General features: G+C 49.6%; 1 protein-coding gene and 1 long non-coding RNA gene across 5 annotated transcripts in view; one reads left to right on the top strand and one right to left on the bottom strand.

Moving 5' to 3' along the window:
* Positions 1 to 1,154: 1,154 nt before the first annotated feature.
* On the top strand, positions 1,155 to 18,229 carry LOC108580396. Of its 4 annotated transcripts, XR_004179341.1 has the most exons (3): positions 1,155 to 1,267; positions 1,578 to 1,784; positions 9,400 to 10,446. XR_004179341.1 is itself a non-coding variant. In XM_009189687.2 (2 exons), exons 1-2 carry the CDS (start codon positions 7,036 to 7,038, stop codon positions 9,599 to 9,601), a joined length of 357 nt encoding a protein of 118 aa, XP_009187951.1. In that variant the 5' UTR covers positions 6,683 to 7,035; the 3' UTR covers positions 9,602 to 10,446. The 4 variants fall into 4 exon arrangements, 1 of the variants encoding a protein (XP_009187951.1); XR_004179340.1 differs by lacking the exon at positions 1,155 to 1,267 and having other exon boundaries at positions 1,291 to 1,784; XR_004179342.1 differs by lacking the exons at positions 1,155 to 1,267; positions 9,400 to 10,446 and adding an exon at positions 18,182 to 18,229 and having other exon boundaries at positions 1,733 to 1,784.
* The window catches only part of LOC116271014, a 74,548-nt gene continuing 57,344 nt past the window's right edge, over positions 1,784 to 18,987 (bottom strand). The window contains exon 3 of the long non-coding RNA XR_004179343.1: positions 1,784 to 2,991. This is a non-coding gene — a long non-coding RNA (uncharacterized LOC116271014). The remainder of the gene's footprint in view (positions 2,992 to 18,987) is intronic.

Below are 18,987 nucleotides of genomic sequence, written 5' to 3'. Positions count from 1 at the left end.
ATTCAACCAACCATGAACCTACAATATTCAGAAAAACCGCAAATATAAATAATGATACAACAATCAAAAACATGAATAGAAAATATAGTAGAACAACTATTTGCGTAGCATTTACTTTGTATTAGGTATTATAAGTTATCTAGAGATGATTTAAAGCCTAGGGGAGGATGTACATAGGTAGTTTTTTGGTTTTTGTTTGGGATTTTTTTTTTTTTTTTTTTTTTTTTTGAGACAGGATCTCACTCACTACGTCTCCCAGGCTGGAGTGCAGTGGAATAATCACGGCTTACTGCTACAGCCTTGACCTCCTGTGGTCAAGCAATCCTCTTGCCTCAGCCTCCTGAGTAGCTAGGACTACAGGCATACACCACCACACCTGGCCAATTTTTGTGTTTTTTTGTGGAGACGGGATATCCCTATGTTGCCCAGGCTGGTATCAAACTCCTGAGCTCAAGCAATCCACCCGCCTCGGCCTCTCAAAGCCCTGGGATTACAGGCTTGAGTCACTGCACCCAGCTGCGCAAAGGTTCTATATAAGGAATTTGAGCATCTGTGGATTCTGGGGTCCCCAGGGGTCCTGGAGCCCATCCCCCCACAGACAACAAGGGACAACTGTACTGAGAATCTTGAGTAGATCCAGAACCTGAGGAATCGGCATTTCCCTGGATGCTCAATGTCTGTGTCGAGTGAGGTTGACCTGAAGTGGGGTGGATGGAGAAGATGTCTTTTCCATCTCTGCCCCTTTCCTGCCCTTATCCTTACTGTCTATGATCCCAGGGAGCTCAGATCCTTCTGTCTGCAGAGCGAGGCCTCTACAAGAAGGCAAACTTTCTCTTGCTAATATGGACCAATTCTTACAGCAACACTTCAAAATCGATCGATGTTACAAACTCTTGTCTGTGTCCTCTACATAAAACCTTTCCCCGCAAGGGAGAGAGTAGGGCAGAGAGGTGAAGAGGAATGGAAACTCCGCCACACCACCCCCCTGTACTAGAAACAGCAGCTGTGTCTCAGAAACAGTGCACTCAGGCTCTCTGGCTCCCAGGTTAGAGAACAAGGCACAGAACGGCCCCTCCCCCAGAATCACGGGACCACCGACTTGGCAGATGCATCCAAGGGCACCCTGACTCCTCTGCCACGTGGATTGTTGACCTCAGCAATGACCAGCCCAATTAACAAGGATGTCAGGCTGTTTGGGTCCAGATCATTCCTGAGCCATGAAACAGTTAAGAAATATCCTGCCCCACTGGCTGCCGTGCTCATAAAGGTAAGACCCACGTGTACTTCCTTGTGGCTCCAAGACGCGCCGGCTGGCTCATTTGCTCACACCCAGCAGGCAGAGAAGGCAGCAGCAGGCAGGACCGCCACCCTCCCATGCAAATCACCCCCGGGAGTGCAGCTGGGCTCCTCCAGCTCCTCCTGGGCAATGCTCCTGGGGAGTCTGTGGCGAAGATGCCATCCAGGGCGCTGTGTGCTCTTCCTAGTCCTCGCCCTCCTGCTGGATGTGGTCGGCCTGGTCTTTTTGCTGCTGGGGATCTTGGCCTCCCTGAGTTACTGGGACTTCTTCGTCTACACAGGTGCCCTGATCCTGGCTTTCAGCCTACTGTTCTGGGTCATCTGGTATTCCCTCAACATCGAGGTGTCTCCTGAGAAACTGGACCTGTAGTTTGGTCATGGGAAGAGGAGGTGAGACGCAGGTGCCGTACGCAGACATGTCTGTGGACCTGGGGCTCTTGGGCAGCAACATGTTGCCGCTTCCACCTAGCAAGCCCCGCCGGGATGAGGTGAGTGCACGTAAGACCTACCTGGCAGGGTGGCCAGAGAGGCTTGGACAAGCAGGGGCAAGACCAGGCCTGCTGAGGCTGCATGAGCAAGTAGCCGGACACTGCGTCCCGACTGGGGATCCTGTGATCCCGGCCTCAGGTCCCGCTGGGGTGGCCAGCCAAGAGGACGTGGGGCAGGTGTTTTCTCCTCTGGGCCGTTTTCCTCACGGAGGCTGGGAAGAGAGTCTCAACAGCCCCTTCCACCCCTGATAGGCCACGAATGATCCTGCCTACCAGGCAGAATGGGAAATTATCCCTTTAGCTTGGAACCTGGGGAGACAAAGACCCCATCTGGGTTCTCTGTTGGGAAGAATCTCTGCTGGGGAGAAAAGTCTTTAGCACGGGAGAGGATGGAAAGTTCCCCAATGACTCTTGTGCCCTTGCATGCATGAAGGGGTGTGAACCGGGCTATGGTAAAAGCAAACAGAGCAGAACCACCCAGAACGGCCCCTCGTATTCACTTCCTCTTCCACCTGCCCAGATGGGATACATGAGGGGGGGTAGGGACTACTTTGCCTCCATGCTCACTCAGTGCACACAACTCCTGTCTCTGCAGTGTTCCCACCCCACCCTCACTCACACACACACGCAGCCAATACATGTGCCCAGCCAGTCTCCAAGACCCAGAAGTCAGGGGACTTTGGCTTCGTGGATTTCATCAGCCGAGTTGCGCGTCACACCTCAGTCTATTGCGTGCAACCAAAGAGGCAGATAGTTGTAAGATTTTTTCACATCAAGACAGAGTCCCAGGGATAGAGTGATCTGGTCCTGACAATGCTGAATTAGAGATGGACAGCTCTCTCCAGGGGACTGAAGTCAGAGCCCTAGTTCTTTGGGCAGCCGTACCCTCCTCCCCAGGTGGGCCCAACCTGCACGCAGGTGTTTCCAGGCACTCCCATTTCTTACTCCGTGACCAGAAGTAAGAGCAAAGGCCGTTGCTGAGTTGAAAGAAGGAAACAATGATTGTGTGTTTTGTGGGGGATTACACCTGACTCTCAGAACTCAGAGAAAAGAGCAGCAAACTTAGGAGATCTCAGTAGCGTAAGGTAAGCCCATACCTAGTAAATGAGGTAGAAGGAGATGAGCAGTCAGTCCCACTCTGATCTTCAACACTTGTTAGCTGGGTGATGTTGGCCAGGTTGCACTCTCTGAGCCATGGGATTGTCATCTATAAGATGAAGAGAATAGTTTCAGCCCTTATTGCTGCAAGGATCAAAAAGAGATAAGGCAAGGAAAGGCTGTACAATTGATGTGGTTCTTACACCAGATGTCAAGCATACAAAATGCATAATCTGGGATGAGTTAACTGACCCAGAGTCCGAATGTGAAGTACCTTGGTGTCTCTCAAATTGGTAGTGGTGGGGGTCAACTCACACTTTGCATCATGAAACTTCAGAGCAAAAAGGGGCCCTGATTTGTGTGCTGGTACACTGGAATGTGTCAGGCACTGTGCAAGACACTGGGGATAAGAAATCAGACGCATGGACCAGGCACAGTGGCTCACGCCTGTAATCCCAGCACTTCAGGAGGACGAGGTGGGTAGATTACTTGAAGTCAGGAGTTCAAGACCGGCCTGGGCAACATGGTGAAACCCCATCTCCACCAAAAATACAAAAAAATTAGCCATGCATGGTGATGCACACCTGTAAACCTGGCTATTCAGGAGGTTGAGGCAGAAGGATTGCTGGAGCCCGGGAGGTACAGGCTGCTGGGAGCAGAGATTGCACCACTGCACTCCAGCCTGGGTGGCAGAGTGAGACCTGTCTCAATTAAAAAAAAAAAAAAAAAAAAAAAGACACGACACGGGGGCTTTACCATCTGGTGAGAAAGACAGACACTCACCAAAGATTCACACTTACAGAAGTATAATAACAAAGTCAGGTCTGCACTAGGAAGGAGAGGAGCATCCTCCCACAAGAATATTCAATAGAGAAACTGACCCAGAAGATGGAGTCAGGGAAGGCTTCCTGGAGGAGGTGATGTTAGGCTGAATGCCAAAGGAAGGGTGGGAGGTGAATGGAAAGTCTTTCAGGGAGAGGCAATGGCTTGGGCAAAGGCCCTGGGATAACAGGAAATAAAAGACGACAGGGAGATTGAAGGGCAGAGAGCAAATGTCGGAGAGAGTTGGAGCTCTGTGGTAGACAAAGGCCAGGTCTCGCAGGGCCTCGAGGGCCTTCTGAAGGATTTTGGTCATTACTTGAAGAACAATAAGAATCCATTGAAGAGATATAAGCAGAGGTAGGGGCTTAACGTAATTGCACCTATGTTTCCAAAAGACCACCCCAGCCACAGTATAGATTATTATGGTTACGATTATTACCAGCTGAAACCCATTTTGGGAGCCAAGACAAGTGCCCAAACAACACAGAGCCCCCAGTGTGAGTCTCCGGGCCCTGAACAGCCTTCCCTCATTGAACAGAAGTTCAGTAGCCCAGCGTTGAAGAGCATGGGCCATACCTAGACTGCCTGGCTTGAATCCAGTCTTATTCCTTTCTAGCAACGTGACTTGGGGCAAGTTACTTCACCTCTCCACACCCCATTACTCCAAATATGTAAAATGGAGATGGTGCTAATAATAGCCACTACATCATAAGGATGTTGCACAGATTAGGCGGATTAATATTTGTTCAGCACCATGCAAGTGATGACTAAATAAAGCGTCAGTCACGACGCAGGTAGCCAGCACATTACGGAGGGTGAGGCCCTGAAGCATTATGATCAATTCTAATGGCAATGTACCTTAGGATTTTTCAGTAGATATGAGAATGGATGCTGCCACAGAATGCCAGGGTTTTGTCCTGGTTCAAAGAAACTTTGGAAGTTTTAATAAGTTCTTTATTGTATGCTTTACCGAACCGCCATCCCCTGACACATTTCAGGGATGGCCCAGAGGGACAGATTCGTGTGTGCTGAGACCTGCTGTTCAGGACGTTGCCCACTTACGGGGCTGCCCAACCCTCCTCCACCCCATGGCCTTGGGCGAGTCATTTTACTTCCCTTTAGAGTTAAAGATGTGGTTTCTGGCCGGGCATGGTGGCTCATGCCTGTAATCCCAGCACTTTGGGAGGCTGAGGCGGGCGGATCACGAGGTCAGGAGATCGAGACCATCCTGACTAACATGGTGAAACCCCGTCTCTACTAAAAATACAAAAAATTAGCCAGGCGTAGTGGCAGGCACCTGTAGTCCCAGCTACTCCGGAGGCTGAGGCAGGAGAATGGCGTGGACCTGGGAGGCGGAGTTTGCAGTGAGCCGAGATCGTGCCACTGCACTCCAGCCTGGGCGACAGAGCAAGACTCCATCTCAAAAAAAAAAAAAAAAAGATGTAGTTTCTAAGGGAGGTTTCAAACTGTGCTCTGCCAATGTCCCTGGAAGGGAATTGGTCCTGGGGTAAGGGGGAGAGTGAGGGGACAGGAATCCAGCAGCCCTACCCACCCCACAACACACATTTCACCCAGAACAGTGGAGCTCTCAGCAGCTTTGCACATTAAACTGTCACATAAGACTTTACATGAACACAAGCTTCTGATGCCAAAAAATATTTGAAAAGCAGCTCATCTCAGTTCCCCTACAGCCTACAACCTTTGGTCTGCATGTCAACGCCAGACATATTCATGATTTACGGGCAGATTGTAACTGGCTTTGCTAGTTCTCTCATTCTCAGAACGGGGTAAAAGGGAAGAATGTGGGCTCCCTGCATTCAGAGCTGACGCCCACATTCCTAGCTCAGCCTTCAGAGGCTCTGTCGGATGAGGCTGAGGCCGGGCACAATGGCTCATGACTATAATCCCAGCACTTTTGGAGGCCAAGGCCAGAGGATCACTTAAGGCCAGAAGTTGGAGACCAGCCTGGCCAACATAGTGAAACCGGGTCTTTACTGAAAATACAAAAAATAGCCAGGCATTGTGGCGTGTGCCTGTAATCCCAGCCACTTGGGAGGCTGAGGCAGGAGAATAGCTTGAACCCGGGAAGCAGAGATTGCAGTGAGCCAAGATCGTGGCACTGCACTCCAGCCTGGGCGGCAGAGCAAGACTCCATCCCAAAGAAAACAAAAAAAACAATGAGGTTGATAGGACCTGCCCCCACCCTGCCCCAGAGATGAGGAGGTCCCATGACAGGTCAGGACAAGGCAGGGGCCTGGCTGCCCCGCAAGCCCTCCACCCACAGCCTCTGCGGTTCTCCAGAGACAAGGGGGCAGGGTGCCCGCTAAACTTCAGAGGCTCCTCCCAGGAAGTTTCAGGGCTGAAACCCACTTTTATAGTGGCTCACCTTGTTTTTTTTTTTGAGACGGAGTCTCGCTCTGGCGCCCAGGCTGGAGTGCAGTGGCCGGATCTCAGCTCACTGCAAGCCCCGCCTCCCAGGTTTACGCCATTCTCCTGCCTCAGCCTCCCGAGTAGCTGGGACTACAGGAACCCGCCACCTCGCCCAGCTAGTTTTTTTGTACTTTTTAGTAGAGACGGGGTTTCACCATGTTCGCCAGGATGGTCTCGATCTCCTGACCTCGTGATCCGCCTGTATCGGCCTCCCAAAGTGCTGGGATTACGGGCTTGAGCCACCGCGCCCGGCCGTGGCTCACTTTTATAGACCAACTGTGCTCTGAGAGAGACAGAATGCCATTTCATTTTATCACTTGGTTGCTATATTTTCAGATTTTTTCTTTCTCCATTTTCCACTTCTTGGTCATTTCCTGCAGATAAAGGGAAGTCCCCAGGCTAAGTCAGATGAAGACTCTTGTCCTTTTTTAATAGGGTGTCCAAGATGACACACCCGAAGGATACACACACACACCAACACCCCACACACATACACACACACATACACACACCCTCTTCTACTACACATATGTTCATGCACACACAAACACGTTCCCCACACACTCACACCTCCTACACACACACCCAGAAACACACACAGAAACAAACACACCTGCTCCCACACCAACCAAAGCCAAAAGGCATGAAAGGCTCACAGCCTTGAGCCTTGGAAATTGAAACTTGTTCCTCCACTTAGACTTTTTCCAACAGGCAGCCTCTCCCCTCTGCCCACAGAGGAGGCCAGTGGAGCTGCCAAGTCAGCTCAAAGGTGAGCCTGGTAAAAAGCCCTCCTCTCCTGAACGAGTCATGCCCCATGTAGACACGGTGCCAGGGCTGTGTGGAGGAGCAAATGTTTCTCTAATCTCTCCAGGGATTTTTAATTTAAGGCAAGAGATAAAGCATGTGCATGATACTTCACCAAGTTTCCATGGGAAAATGCATTGTGGGAGATAAGCACAGTCTTGCCAGGGCTCTGGACGCTGAGAGGAGGCACAGAAACCTCCTGGCTGGGGGAAGCGTGCTGTGTGTGGTTCTGGCCAGGCTCCTGAGGAACAGGTAAGAACGTGACAAGCAGAGATGGCACAGGGACAAGCAGTGGTGAGTGGTGGGGAGAGGGGCAGTCCAGGCAAAAGGAAGGACTGCAGAAACGAAACAATTAGGGTGTCCAGGAAAAGCTGAGCAGGCACATTTGACTGGGGGTCGGGGTCTTCAGCGCTGGCTGTGCAGGACTTTGATCACCAGATGAGGATTCTGACACTAGGCAAGGAGGGAGGAGCCTTCAATGGCGTTACATACCAGAGAGCAGCATGATCAAACTTTGTAGAAGAGTGACTCAGCATCATGTGCAGAATGGATGAGAGAGAAGCAGCTGAAAGACATCGAGGTCATTCAGCAAGCTCAGATGGCAGGTAATAAAAGGGCTCAAGCTGAAATGATGGCCATGGAGGGGAGAGGAGAAGAGCAGAGACTGCATGAGTGGAGAACAGCCTGTCCTGTTCCACAGTGGGTCAGGGGTGGCATTGTCAAAGACTTCAGAAAGTGCCCCCGGGGCATGGAATGAGGGGGGTCAGAAGAAGGCATGAGTTTGTTTACGATGATTCATATTCTTTTGAACATGCAGAGTTTGATATGCAAATGGTGTATGAGCAGAACTACCTAACTGGCATTGAATGTGCAGATTTTAAACTCAGAAGAAAGATCAGATGTGGAGGGAGAGGTTAGGGGTGAGAAACATGTGGATGAGATTACAGAGGGTGAGGAGGTAGAGAGAAAAGGGATTGGGAGAGTTAGGAAGGAAGGAAGGAAGGAAGGAAGGAAGGAAGGAAGGAAGGAAGGAAGGAAGGAAAGGAGGGAAGGAGGGAGGGAGGGAGGGAAGGGAGGGAGCGGGGGAAGGAAGGGAGGGAGATTCACTGAACCAGGCCCTAGGGTTGCACATTATCCCATTTCACCCTGTCAACAAGGCCATGAGGAAAGTATTATTATCATCATCATTATTATTATTCCCCTCTCTTACAGGTAAGGATAATAAGGTGTATGGAGGTTAAGTAACTTGCCCGACATAATGGAACTAGGCAGTGATGGAGCCAGACTGTAAAACCAGCTATATCTGATTGTAAAACCAGGTTTATGCTCTTTCCATAAGACCAGGGGTAGGCAACTACAAGCTATGGGCCAAGTCTGACCCACCTCCTCTTCTTGTAGATAGTGTTTTATTGGAACACAGCCTGACTCATTCACTTGCATATTATCTATGGCTGTTTCATGCTAGAGTGGCAGGTAACACAGACCATGTGGCCTGCAGAGCCTATGACATTCACTACCTGGCTCTTTACAGAAAACATTTGACATAGCCCCTGGCCTAGCCATGCATGTTTCCTATAGGAGCCTGGTCAGAACCTTGAGCCATGCCTGCATGTGGGGAACGGGAAAATGAAGGCAGATGGAAGAGCCCAAATGGAAGTTCCCAGTAACAATAAGGAAGAGACGTTATGCCAGTGGCAAAGAGGACAAAGGACATCTTATCAAGAGTGAGGGGAACTGACCATCAAACGCTTCCAAGCCACCAAAAAAAAGGCTGAAGCCTAAGGAAAGGCAGCTAGGCAGACCTGGCAATGTGCCTTTCTCAGTAAATGATGGGGACAGAAATCAGATGATGCTACTTATCGGGTGGCTGAAGATGGGTGAGGAGCGAGTGCAGATTCATCTTCAAAGTATTTGGTGAAGAGATTAAGAGGGTAGAGCAGTCACCTGCTGGCATAACAGTGCTAAGGTGGGAATTTTTAGGGAAAGGATATAGAACATTGAGCAAGACAGTAAGTGGAGAAGAGGAAGGCAGCAGAGAGGAAAAGAAGATGCTGAAGTGATAGATGAAGATGAACCTGTGATCACATCCAAGGCAGAGGTTGAGGCAGAAGCCAGAGAACAGAGAGAGGTAGGCATCAGCTTTGCCTGCAAGGAAGGGCAAGGAGAGGAAACTAAGATTTGATGAGAATTTTGATATTTATTAAGCCAATCACTTATTTTCATGATCTCATTCATTGCTTACAACTCTATGAGGGAGGGATTCACATTTCCATTTTGCAAGCAAAGGAAGCTGAGTCTCGTGTGGTTTCAGGGTACCAGTGCCATGGAGAGGCTTCTCTAGGATTCAAACCTACGTCTGGCAACTCTAACGACTGTGCTGGTTTCACACACACACACAGGCTTGAAATTGATGGATTTGGGTTGGGGGCTGATCCATTTTATCTTCCTTTGTTCAACACAGGTCCCATCTGATGGAGGAGAATCAATTCAAGGAGATGCCCTCCCTTTACAGTACACCCTTTAACAGCATCCAGGAGGAACGAGAGGCTGCAATGCTGAGGCTTTCAAAGTATTTACCAGGATGCCCAAGAACGGCCGTGATGCCAGGCTTCTGGCAGGTTCCAGGCTCCATCACAAGCCCAGCATCTCTGCACCAGATCTGACATGGCTGCTGCTGTCCCAGCTCTTTATGAAGGGCCTGAGTAGCTATCAAGTTTTTATGGCAGGAGCCCTGCCGGGGGCTTAGACACCAAAAGAGAAGTCTCATCCTTTGCAGTTCTTCTTGTGAAGAAGAACTTTCTTCCTTTTAGAAAAACAATGAGAACCAAGCACAAGCACCAAAGTCCAAATGGGATCTCCTGCAAGCACATGTCAAGCAGGATTGTTGCTATTTCTCCTCATTGGCTCTTTGGACAGACTGTGTGAGCTCCTGGAGGGTTCCACTGTATCTCCCCTTTGATACTGACCAGTTGGCACATGCTGACATATTCCAACGTGTTGATTGCAAACGTGAACGTGCAGTCAGTGCTGTGGGCAGGAGGATTCTCTCCTCCTCAGTGGGGCCACACTTTGCACTATTAGTGCAGCTCCACTTGTTTGCACAGCCTGGCCATGCAATGGCTCATATTGAGCTTTTAGCCAACTGAAACCCCCTGCGTGTTTTTCTGACAAGCCAGCTAGGCCTCTGCTATGCTGTCCTTGTGTCTTTCATTTGAGACCTGAAGGGCAGGACTGTTCTTATCTTAAGTTACAGCTGGTGGAGTCCAGCCCAAGGACAGCAACTCTGAGAGTCAGGCCTCATAGGCTAACCACATAGACGTGCTCTGCTTCGTGACCCACCAGAGCCCGACCTGCCCCACTAATTTATATTTCCCCTGGTCTAATTTTGTACTTTTTATTTATATTTCGCCCTTAAAGTGTATGTGTCTCTTACAAGCTGCCTCCGATCTTTCATGGTACGAGGTGGTTACCTAAATAAAGAAGCAGATTTGGCCTTTGTTTTCATGTAGCAGGACATATTTGCGAGTCTTCGTGATCTCATAACTGTTCTCCTAGTTTTAGGATATCCTCTTCCCATTTGTTTACTGCCTTGGTGCAAGTCTTGTAATCCTGCACTCAGTACAGTGCCTCCAGGGAAGGAACACGTAGAACACAGTATGATGAAGACAGAGCAAGGCCGGGCGCGGTGGCTCACGCTTGTAATCCCAGCACTTTGGGAGGTCGAGGTGGGTGGATCACGAGGTCAAGAGATGGAGATGGTCCTGACCGACATGATGAAACCCCGTCTCTACTAAAAATACAAAAATTAGCTGGGCATGGTGGTGCACGCCTGTAGTCCCAGCTACTTGGGAGGCTGAGGCAGGAGAATCGCTTGAACCCAGGAGGCAGAGGTTGCAGTGAGCCGAGATCGTGCCACTGCACTCCAGCCTGGTGACAGAGTGAGACTCTGCCTCAAAAAAAAAAAAAAAGACAAAGCACGGGTTATCCTGACACCATGAAATCTTCTGGCATCTCTGTGCTCTGCCACCAGCCTAGTATCTCTGAATTGAGCTGGACTCAGAAACCCAAAGAGCTATCACAAAAGAACATTTGGAATTAAGAAGAAAAATTTCCTTCCTACTCAGAATCTCCCCCAACCACCTTCACTTGTAATCCTCTCCATCTTCCCAGTTCGAAGTTTCTTGCTGTGTCTGAGCTGACTGTACACCGTGAGGGGCCAGAGCCTCTTACTTGGGGTTCTGAAGTTCACAGGGAAGGAAAAGTCACATATAATCAAAATCACTCTGAAAAATTCCTTGGGAAGACATTCTGTTAGAGGCCACATGACTTCTCTTAATGAGACCAGCATAGTTGTTTTGTTTTGTTTTAATTCTAGAAGTGGAACCGTTTTCTGTTTTCTTTGGGTACCAAATGCAATCATTGGCTTTCACTGAGTAGAAGCCACATTGTTCAAAATACGCAAATCTTAAAAAACCAGGATCACACTTAGGCCACAGCGCATGTTTACATCTAAGAGAGACTGAAGGAGCTGAGAGTGGCTGAGCAGCAGATTCCTTACATGTCACACTCACTCTAGGGAATTTCCCGCACTGTTTACGTCATCCTCTCTCCACACTTGGGCTGTCAGTCTGCAAGTTAAATGCATATATGATGGTTCTCCATATAGAGCCTTTGTTCGACCCAATTAGAGGCCATTCTGTTTGGCAGGATGACAATAGAATACATCTGTGATCATAGGAGTAAGAGGTGAATTAAACGCAGTCCCCACGGATTACTTACTACTCATTAGATTAGCCTGCAGGAAGAAAAGGGAGGCCCACAGAGGAGGATTTCCTGGAATTTATCGTTGACCACCCAGCAACCACATTTAAGAAGTGAAACTGACAGGGCCACCTAGACAGTGCATGTGGAAACTGCAGGGCAATCCCTCCAGGGCAAGGCTTGCTCCGTACCTAAGCATCTATGAGGACACCACTCAGAGACTCCTTACAGTATAGAATTAGAGGACATGAGCCCTGAAACCATCTTGTTTTTGTTTTTGTGTTTTTGAGAAGGAGTTTCATTCTTTCACCCAGGCTGGAGGCCAGTGGCACAATCCTGGCTCTCTGCAACCTCCGCCTTCTGGTTTCAAATGATTATCCTGCCTCGGTTTCCTGAGTAGCTGGGATTACAGGCGCCCGCCACCACGCCCAGCTTATTTTTGTATTTTTAGTAGAGACAGGGTTTCACCATGTTGGCCAGACTGGTCTCGAACTCCTGACCTCGTGATCCGCCCGCCTCGGCCTCCCAAAGTGCTGGGATTACATCTTAAAAACCACAGAGCCATGCTCCTCCAACTGTATGCAAATCACTTGAGGATCTTGATAAATGCACATTCACTGTGGCTCAAGCTTGTCATCCCAGCCAGCACTTTGGGAGGCCAGTGTGGGTGGATCACTTGAGTCCAGGAGTTTGAAACCAGCATGGGCAACATGATGAAACTCAGTCTCTACAAAAAATACAAGAGTTAACTGGGTATGGTGGCACATGCCTGTAATCCCAGCTACTTGGGAGGCTGAGGCAGAAGGATCACCGGAGCCTGGGGTAGTTGAGGCTGCGGTGAGCCATGATTGCACCACTGCACTCCACCCAGGTGACAGAGTGAGATCCTGTCTCAAAAAAAAAAAAAAAATTACAGATTCAGATTCAGTAGGTCTGGGGAAGGGCCTGAGACTCCACATTTCTAATAAGCTCCCAGGCCATGCTGCTGCTACTGGTTCCCGAGACACTTTGAAGAGAAAGGCTCTCAAGCAACCCCATAATTTCAGGGGTAGGAAAACTGAAACCACAGGTAAAGCAGCTTCACCAAGTTCAAGCAACTGAAAAGTGACAGATCCAGGTCTGGAGCCCAGGTCTCCAGGCTGCCAGTCAAGGCCTCTTTCCTCTCCATAAATGGCTGACCCGCTTCTCCCAAGCACTGCTGAGCCTCAGGCAGAACAAGCAAGTGAGCAGGTCAGTAGCTATGGAACTGAGGCACACTCATACTGCAGGTGAGCCATGCACCTTCCCCCGTCGGGCCTCACCCCGACTGTGCCGAATGAGCAGGCCTCCACGCTGCTCTGTGTCACTTCAGATGCCACAGCACTGAGCCCATGGGTGCCCCTCACGCAGGGCAGGGAGGGAGGAGGAAATAGGTGGGTGCACAATGCCACCAGGCAGGGCCACATTGAGCCGGACTATGTCTGATCTGGACTCATCCTCCCAGAAAGCTCTCCACCAAAGGGCTGGGCATGGGGAGCCTCCTACTGTTCCCCAGGCCCACCTCATGTTCATTCCCTCTGGAGGCAATTGGGCCTTTTCAGTGACCTGAACTCTGTCCATCCTGCCACTTACAGGCTGAGTGACTATAGGTAGCCCTCTCCTATTAGGAGGTAATAATAATGACATTACAATCACAAGTGATCCAGCGCTGGTCTTCAGGACTTCTGCAGTCTCCTGAATTGGCAAATACCTTAGAAGGTATCATGCCTCACACCTGCAATCCCAGCACCTTGAGAGGCCTAGGCAGGTGGATCACCTGAGGTCAGGAGTTCGAGACCAGCCTGACCAACATGGCGAAACCCCTTCTCTACTAAAAATACAAAATTAGCCAGGTATAGTGGCTCATGCCTGTAATCCCAGCTACTCAGGAGGTTGAGGCATGAGAATCGCTTGAACCCAGGAGGTGGAGGTTGCGGTGAGCCGAGATCGTGCCATTGCACTCCAACAGCAAAACTCCATCTCAAAAAAAAAAGAGAGAAAAGAAATCAAAATGTAGAGCTGTACATCTTAGGCCATCTCCTCCTGATTCTAGGGCTATAAACCTGTTATTTTCAAAGCTATCTAAAGTAAGTTCTGCCATAATGATCAAGTCCACATTTCTCACAACCTCATCTCCATGGCTTATTGCAGGACCACAGGGCCCACGAAACCAGGGGAAGGCGGTCACAATAGGTGGAAGGGCAGCCCACCCCCAATCAGTAGCCTCGAAGTCCCTCAGACTGAAATTACTCATCTCTCAGTGAAATTACAGTACGGTGGAGGAAGGGGAGCTTATCCTGGCTGGATCACAAGCTGACCATCACCGTTGAGGCAGGCTCAGAAATGTATTTGCATAAAGGATCGAAGAGCCTCCTGGGTAAAAACAAACCCTAAGGGTACAGGGAGTCTGGCCTAGTAGCAGAAACCTCACACAGGTATGTTCAGCTTCCTTTACCTTCCAGCTATGTTTGTTCTCAGGGAAAAAGGGCTGCAAGAAGGAATAGACTGAACTGGGGTGGGCGAAACATACTCTATACGATACTGGGATATCATCTCAGCACTTGAAGGCATCCAACATACACTTGTGTTTGTTCCTGGTAGACACAGTAATAATCTGGCAGAAAAATAAAATAGGCACCAACTAATAGCTGACTGAACTTGCTTAAGAGCTGAATCAGTTCTTCCGAGACTCCCAGAAGTTACTTGGTAGGGCAGGCACACAAGGGGAATAGGTGCCAGCCAGGAAAACAAGGATGACGAAAAAACCCATCCCTTGTCAGGGGTATTGGGAAGAAAGGCTCAGAATACCAGAAGCTGAATATGAACCTGGGAATGCCCAAAGCTTTGCTGTGTGAGCCAGTGCTGTGCACAGATCCAAGGACTAAACAAAGGGAATGGCCAGGAGCAGGTGCCTCTGACTTTACAGCAGCCACATGGTCGCAGGCTTCCACGCATTCCTTTATTCAACAAATGGTCACCTCAGACCTCATTCCAGCCTGGGTCCCAAAGACTGACTCAACCGGAACGTGGAAGGTTCCTTAGCATTTGACAATGGTAACTTTTAGAAAAGGAAGAGAGAAGTAAGGTACAGATTCCCACCGGGGCCACCCTGCCATCAGACATCTCTGCCATACCCCTTACTGCACTGGTCTGTGTGTACCCAAATCCCCCAAGCCATTATTTGCATGCCATTTCTACACACTATTTGATAAGTTAACACCTTAAATGCCAAATTTGGCCCAGCTCTGCTTTCCAAGTTTAGGCACCCAGTTTACTATTATCTCTTTCTTTCCTTTCCGTTCTTGTTTCTCTTTCTTCAAACTGGCTGCTCCTGTACCAGCCCCAGCCCTCGAGAACAACTCCTACCAATTTCACCTACTTCACTTCCGGCCAAAGCCACAGGCTTATCCCACGGTGAAAAGGACAGAGACCCTCCACCAAAGCTTTTTTTGTGTGTTGGGCATATACCCAACATGCACAGCCTCAGGTTGGATGTCCTCTCACCCCTGACTCCATCTTTCTGACTAATCCCCTCCACCCTGCATCAATCTGGGACTCTGTGGCCCTCCTTTCCCAAGTTCACATCTACCTCCCTAGCTACAGCTATTCAGAATCTGAACTCTGACCCCTGCCCAGAACCTCTCACTCTAAAGAAGAGTCCAAGGCTACAACCTAATGCTAGGCCTCTGTAGCTCCCTGCGAACAACAGAGCTGTGATTCTCAAAGTGCTGTCCCTGGACCAGCAGCCTCAGCCTCCCTTAGGAGCTTGTTAGAAATGCAAAGACTTTAGCACTCCGTAGGGTAACCAACTCATCCCAGTCTCCCCAGGGCTTTCTTGGTATCAGTACTGAAAATTCCACATCCTGAGAACCCTGATCAGTCCTGGGCAAACCAGGCTGGCGGGTCATCCTAACTTTATCCTGGACCTGCTAAAGGAGCAGCTCCGGGGGTGGGGGTCAGCCATGGGTATTCAACAAGCCCTCCAGGGAATTCTGATGTCTGCTCAAGTCTTAGAACTTCACCTTACAGGGTTTTTGATGCTGAACTTGTGCCTGCCTGAGGGCTGCCCTCTGGGTAAACCCCTCTTGTCCATCTTCCTTTTGGGCACAGGAAAACAAACCTTGTCACTTGGAGTCCTCCCAGACTGCACTAGCCCCAAGCAGCTCTATCAGCTGTGAAGAATCTCAAGTCCTGTCCAGCTCATACCGTCTTAAGTCACCTGCCACGGGTGTCCTCACCAGCTGGGGGGGGGCGGGTGAACTCATTTCTCCTCCCATCTCTTTCACATTTCAATTTTCAAGAAAATCAAGTTTCCCTTTGTTTGGGGAAAAAGTCACGTGGGATGGGGGAGCTTACTGGGCCTGGTGTACAAAAAAGGAGGGAAGAGGAAGGAGAGGGGTCTGGGTCGGGTGGGGGAAGTGTGAAAGGTATTGAGGGAATGACATTGATGAAGGGAGGATTGAAAGAAGGCTGGGATGGAGAACAGTGGTGGCAAAGCCATGGAAGAGAGAAAGTGAGATGGGAGTAAATGGGAAAAGGTGTGTTTCCAGTGGACCAGCCACGGCAGCAGCCCCTGGGACCTTGTGAGACATACACACTTTCAGTCTCACCTCAGACCTACTTAATCACAAACTCTGGGATGGGTCCCTGTGTCTGCATTTTAAAAAGTCTTCCCGGCCAGGCGTGGTGGTTCATGCCTGTAATCCCAGCACTTTGGGAGGCTGACATGGGCGGATCACGAGGTCAGGAGATTGAGACCATCCTGGCTAACATGGTTAAACCCCACCTCTACTAAAAATACAAAAAATTAGCTGGGAGTGGTGGTGCATGCCTGTAATCCCAGTTACTCGGGAGGCTGAGGCAGGAGAATCGCTTGAACCCGGGAGACAGAGGTTGCAGTGAGCCGAGATCGCACCACTGCACTCCAGCCTGGCGACAGAGTGAGACACCTTCTCAAAAAAAAAAAAAAAAAAAAAAAGGCCGGGCGCGGTGGCTCAAGCCTGTAATCCCAGCACTTTGGGAGGCCGAGACGGGCGGATCACGAGGTCAGAAGATCAAGACCATCCTAGCTAACACGGTGAAACTCCGTCTCTACTAACAAATACAAAAAACTAGCCGGGCGAGGTGGCGGGCGCCTGTAGTCCCAGCTACTCAGGAGGCTGAGGCGGGAGAATGGCGTGAACCCGGGAGGCGGAGCTTGCAATGAGCTGAGATCGCGCCACTGCACTCCAGCCTGAGCGACAGAGCAAGACTCCGTCTCAAAAAAAAAGAAAAAAAAAAAGGCTTCCCAGTGATTCTGATGCCAGCTACAGTTTGAGGACCACTGGGCAGAACAACTGTGTTTCTTTAAGCAAGCATCCTGCTCCCCCGGAGGCTACGTTTTCTCCTTGTTTTCAAATTTCTGCCTGGTCATAGTGGCTCAGGAGAGAGAGACGGATTCTCGTAATGTGGGCTCTCTCAAATAACACCTCTTGTCACTGGCCTAAAGACTTCCTGAGTCACACATGGGGACAAATGGCTGTGACATCTGCTTTTCCCTCCATGGCTCTCGCTGTGCCATTGGTCCCACCAGCCTAGGGCAGCTCTAGATTGGGGTGGCTCTGGTGCTGTGTCATTTCCAAATCTAGTCAATATCAAAACCCTCCTTTATAGTTTTATCTCCTGTCTCCCTTGTCTTGACATAAGTTGTCTGCCAACTGTAATCATTAAGGAATAATTAATTCATTTCCCCATGATTTATTAATCAAACATATCCATAACCCCATACCTGGGTATACAAAAAGCATCAAACTGATGTATTATGATTTCCATTAGCGTTTTTGAAACATTTAAAACTATCCATTGCAATTTCCATAAACCCTGGGGATCTGGGAAGAACCAACGAAACCAGAGATCTAGATCTCAAAGGCCTGTGTGAACAGAGGTAGCAAAAGAGGCAATCACTTAAACGCTGATTGGCTCTTGTCACTCTCCCCAACCCTCAGCTACTCAGGACTTTGTCCCCTTTCATAAACCCCACCCCTTCCCTTCTCTGGGAATCTCCAAATGGCATCTCATGTGGGCTCACAAACACAGCCAGTACTAACTCAGTGCGGTCTGTGGGCTGGCTGCTGCTTTGCCTGTTCCCGGCTGCTCAGTCTTTCTCAACCTGGCAGCCCCTACTAGACCCCACCTCCACCTCCTGCAAAACAGGGCTTCACTCTTCACCATTACATCCACCAGAAAATGCCAGACTGCATGGCAGTGTGGCAGAGTAGGGAGGCACCTTACCTTTTACCTTTTACTCCATTATACGCTTGTGCTTGCTCACTGTGTTTTAAATGTCCTCAGATCTTCAAGTATAATGGCATCGTTCTACCTGTGCCCAAGTGGTCCCCTCTGTCACAGCAATCTCAGAGTCATGCTGCTTGGGCCGCAGTATAATGCAAGTGCTAAAAAATTATATTTCCCATGTCCACCCCCAGGGCCCAGCTCACACAGGAATTCATGGCAGAGTGGAGCTGGGAGGCAGATGGAGCGATGGAGACCACACGCTCAGGATGGAGCGATGGAGACCACATGCTCAGGATCCCTCTTCCCCTCCCATGACGAAGGCTTTGCCCCTGCTTCCAGCGGGAGGGGCCTGCCTTCTCCTTGCTTGGGATACTTGTCAACCAACATATGTTAACGACAGAGGAGAGAAGAATCAAGACCTAGGGATGGAGCTGGGAGAGGCCGGCCTCGAACAAGGAATATCTTGAAAGCTTATTTTTATCATTAAAGTGTGTATGAATGTCACCTTTTACTCCATTATACACTTGTGCTTGTTCACTGTGTTTTAAACATCCTCAGATCTTCAAGTATAATGACATCGTTCTACCTGTGGGTTTAACTTTCCTCCAGCCCAAAGACGTGGACCCCCAGACAACCACACAGCATAGCTAAGAAGGAATTCTCATGGCTGGCAGCAATTCTGTGTCATAGGCTGGGAGGCTCTTGATGAATAAGTTTCAAATTAATCAGGGCTCCAGATCAAGAGGCACTACTCTTTATTTTGTTTTGTTTTGTTTTGTTTTTGAGACGGAGTCTCGCTCTGTCACCCAGGCTGGAGTGCAGTGGCGTGATCTCGGCTCACCGTAACCTCCACCTCCCGGATTCAAGCAATTCTCCTGCCTCAGCCTCTCGACTAGCTGGGATTACAGGCACCTGCCACCACGCCCAGCTAATTTTTGTAATTTTGGTAGAGGAGGGGTTTCATCATGCTGGTCAGGCTGGTCTTGAACTCCTGACC

This window comes from Papio anubis, chromosome 17 (assembly GCF_008728515.1).
Source record: "Papio anubis isolate 15944 chromosome 17, Panubis1.0, whole genome shotgun sequence".
NCBI lineage: Eukaryota > Metazoa > Chordata > Mammalia > Primates > Cercopithecidae > Papio > Papio anubis.
This window is presented reverse-complemented; position numbering and strand designations above follow the sequence as displayed.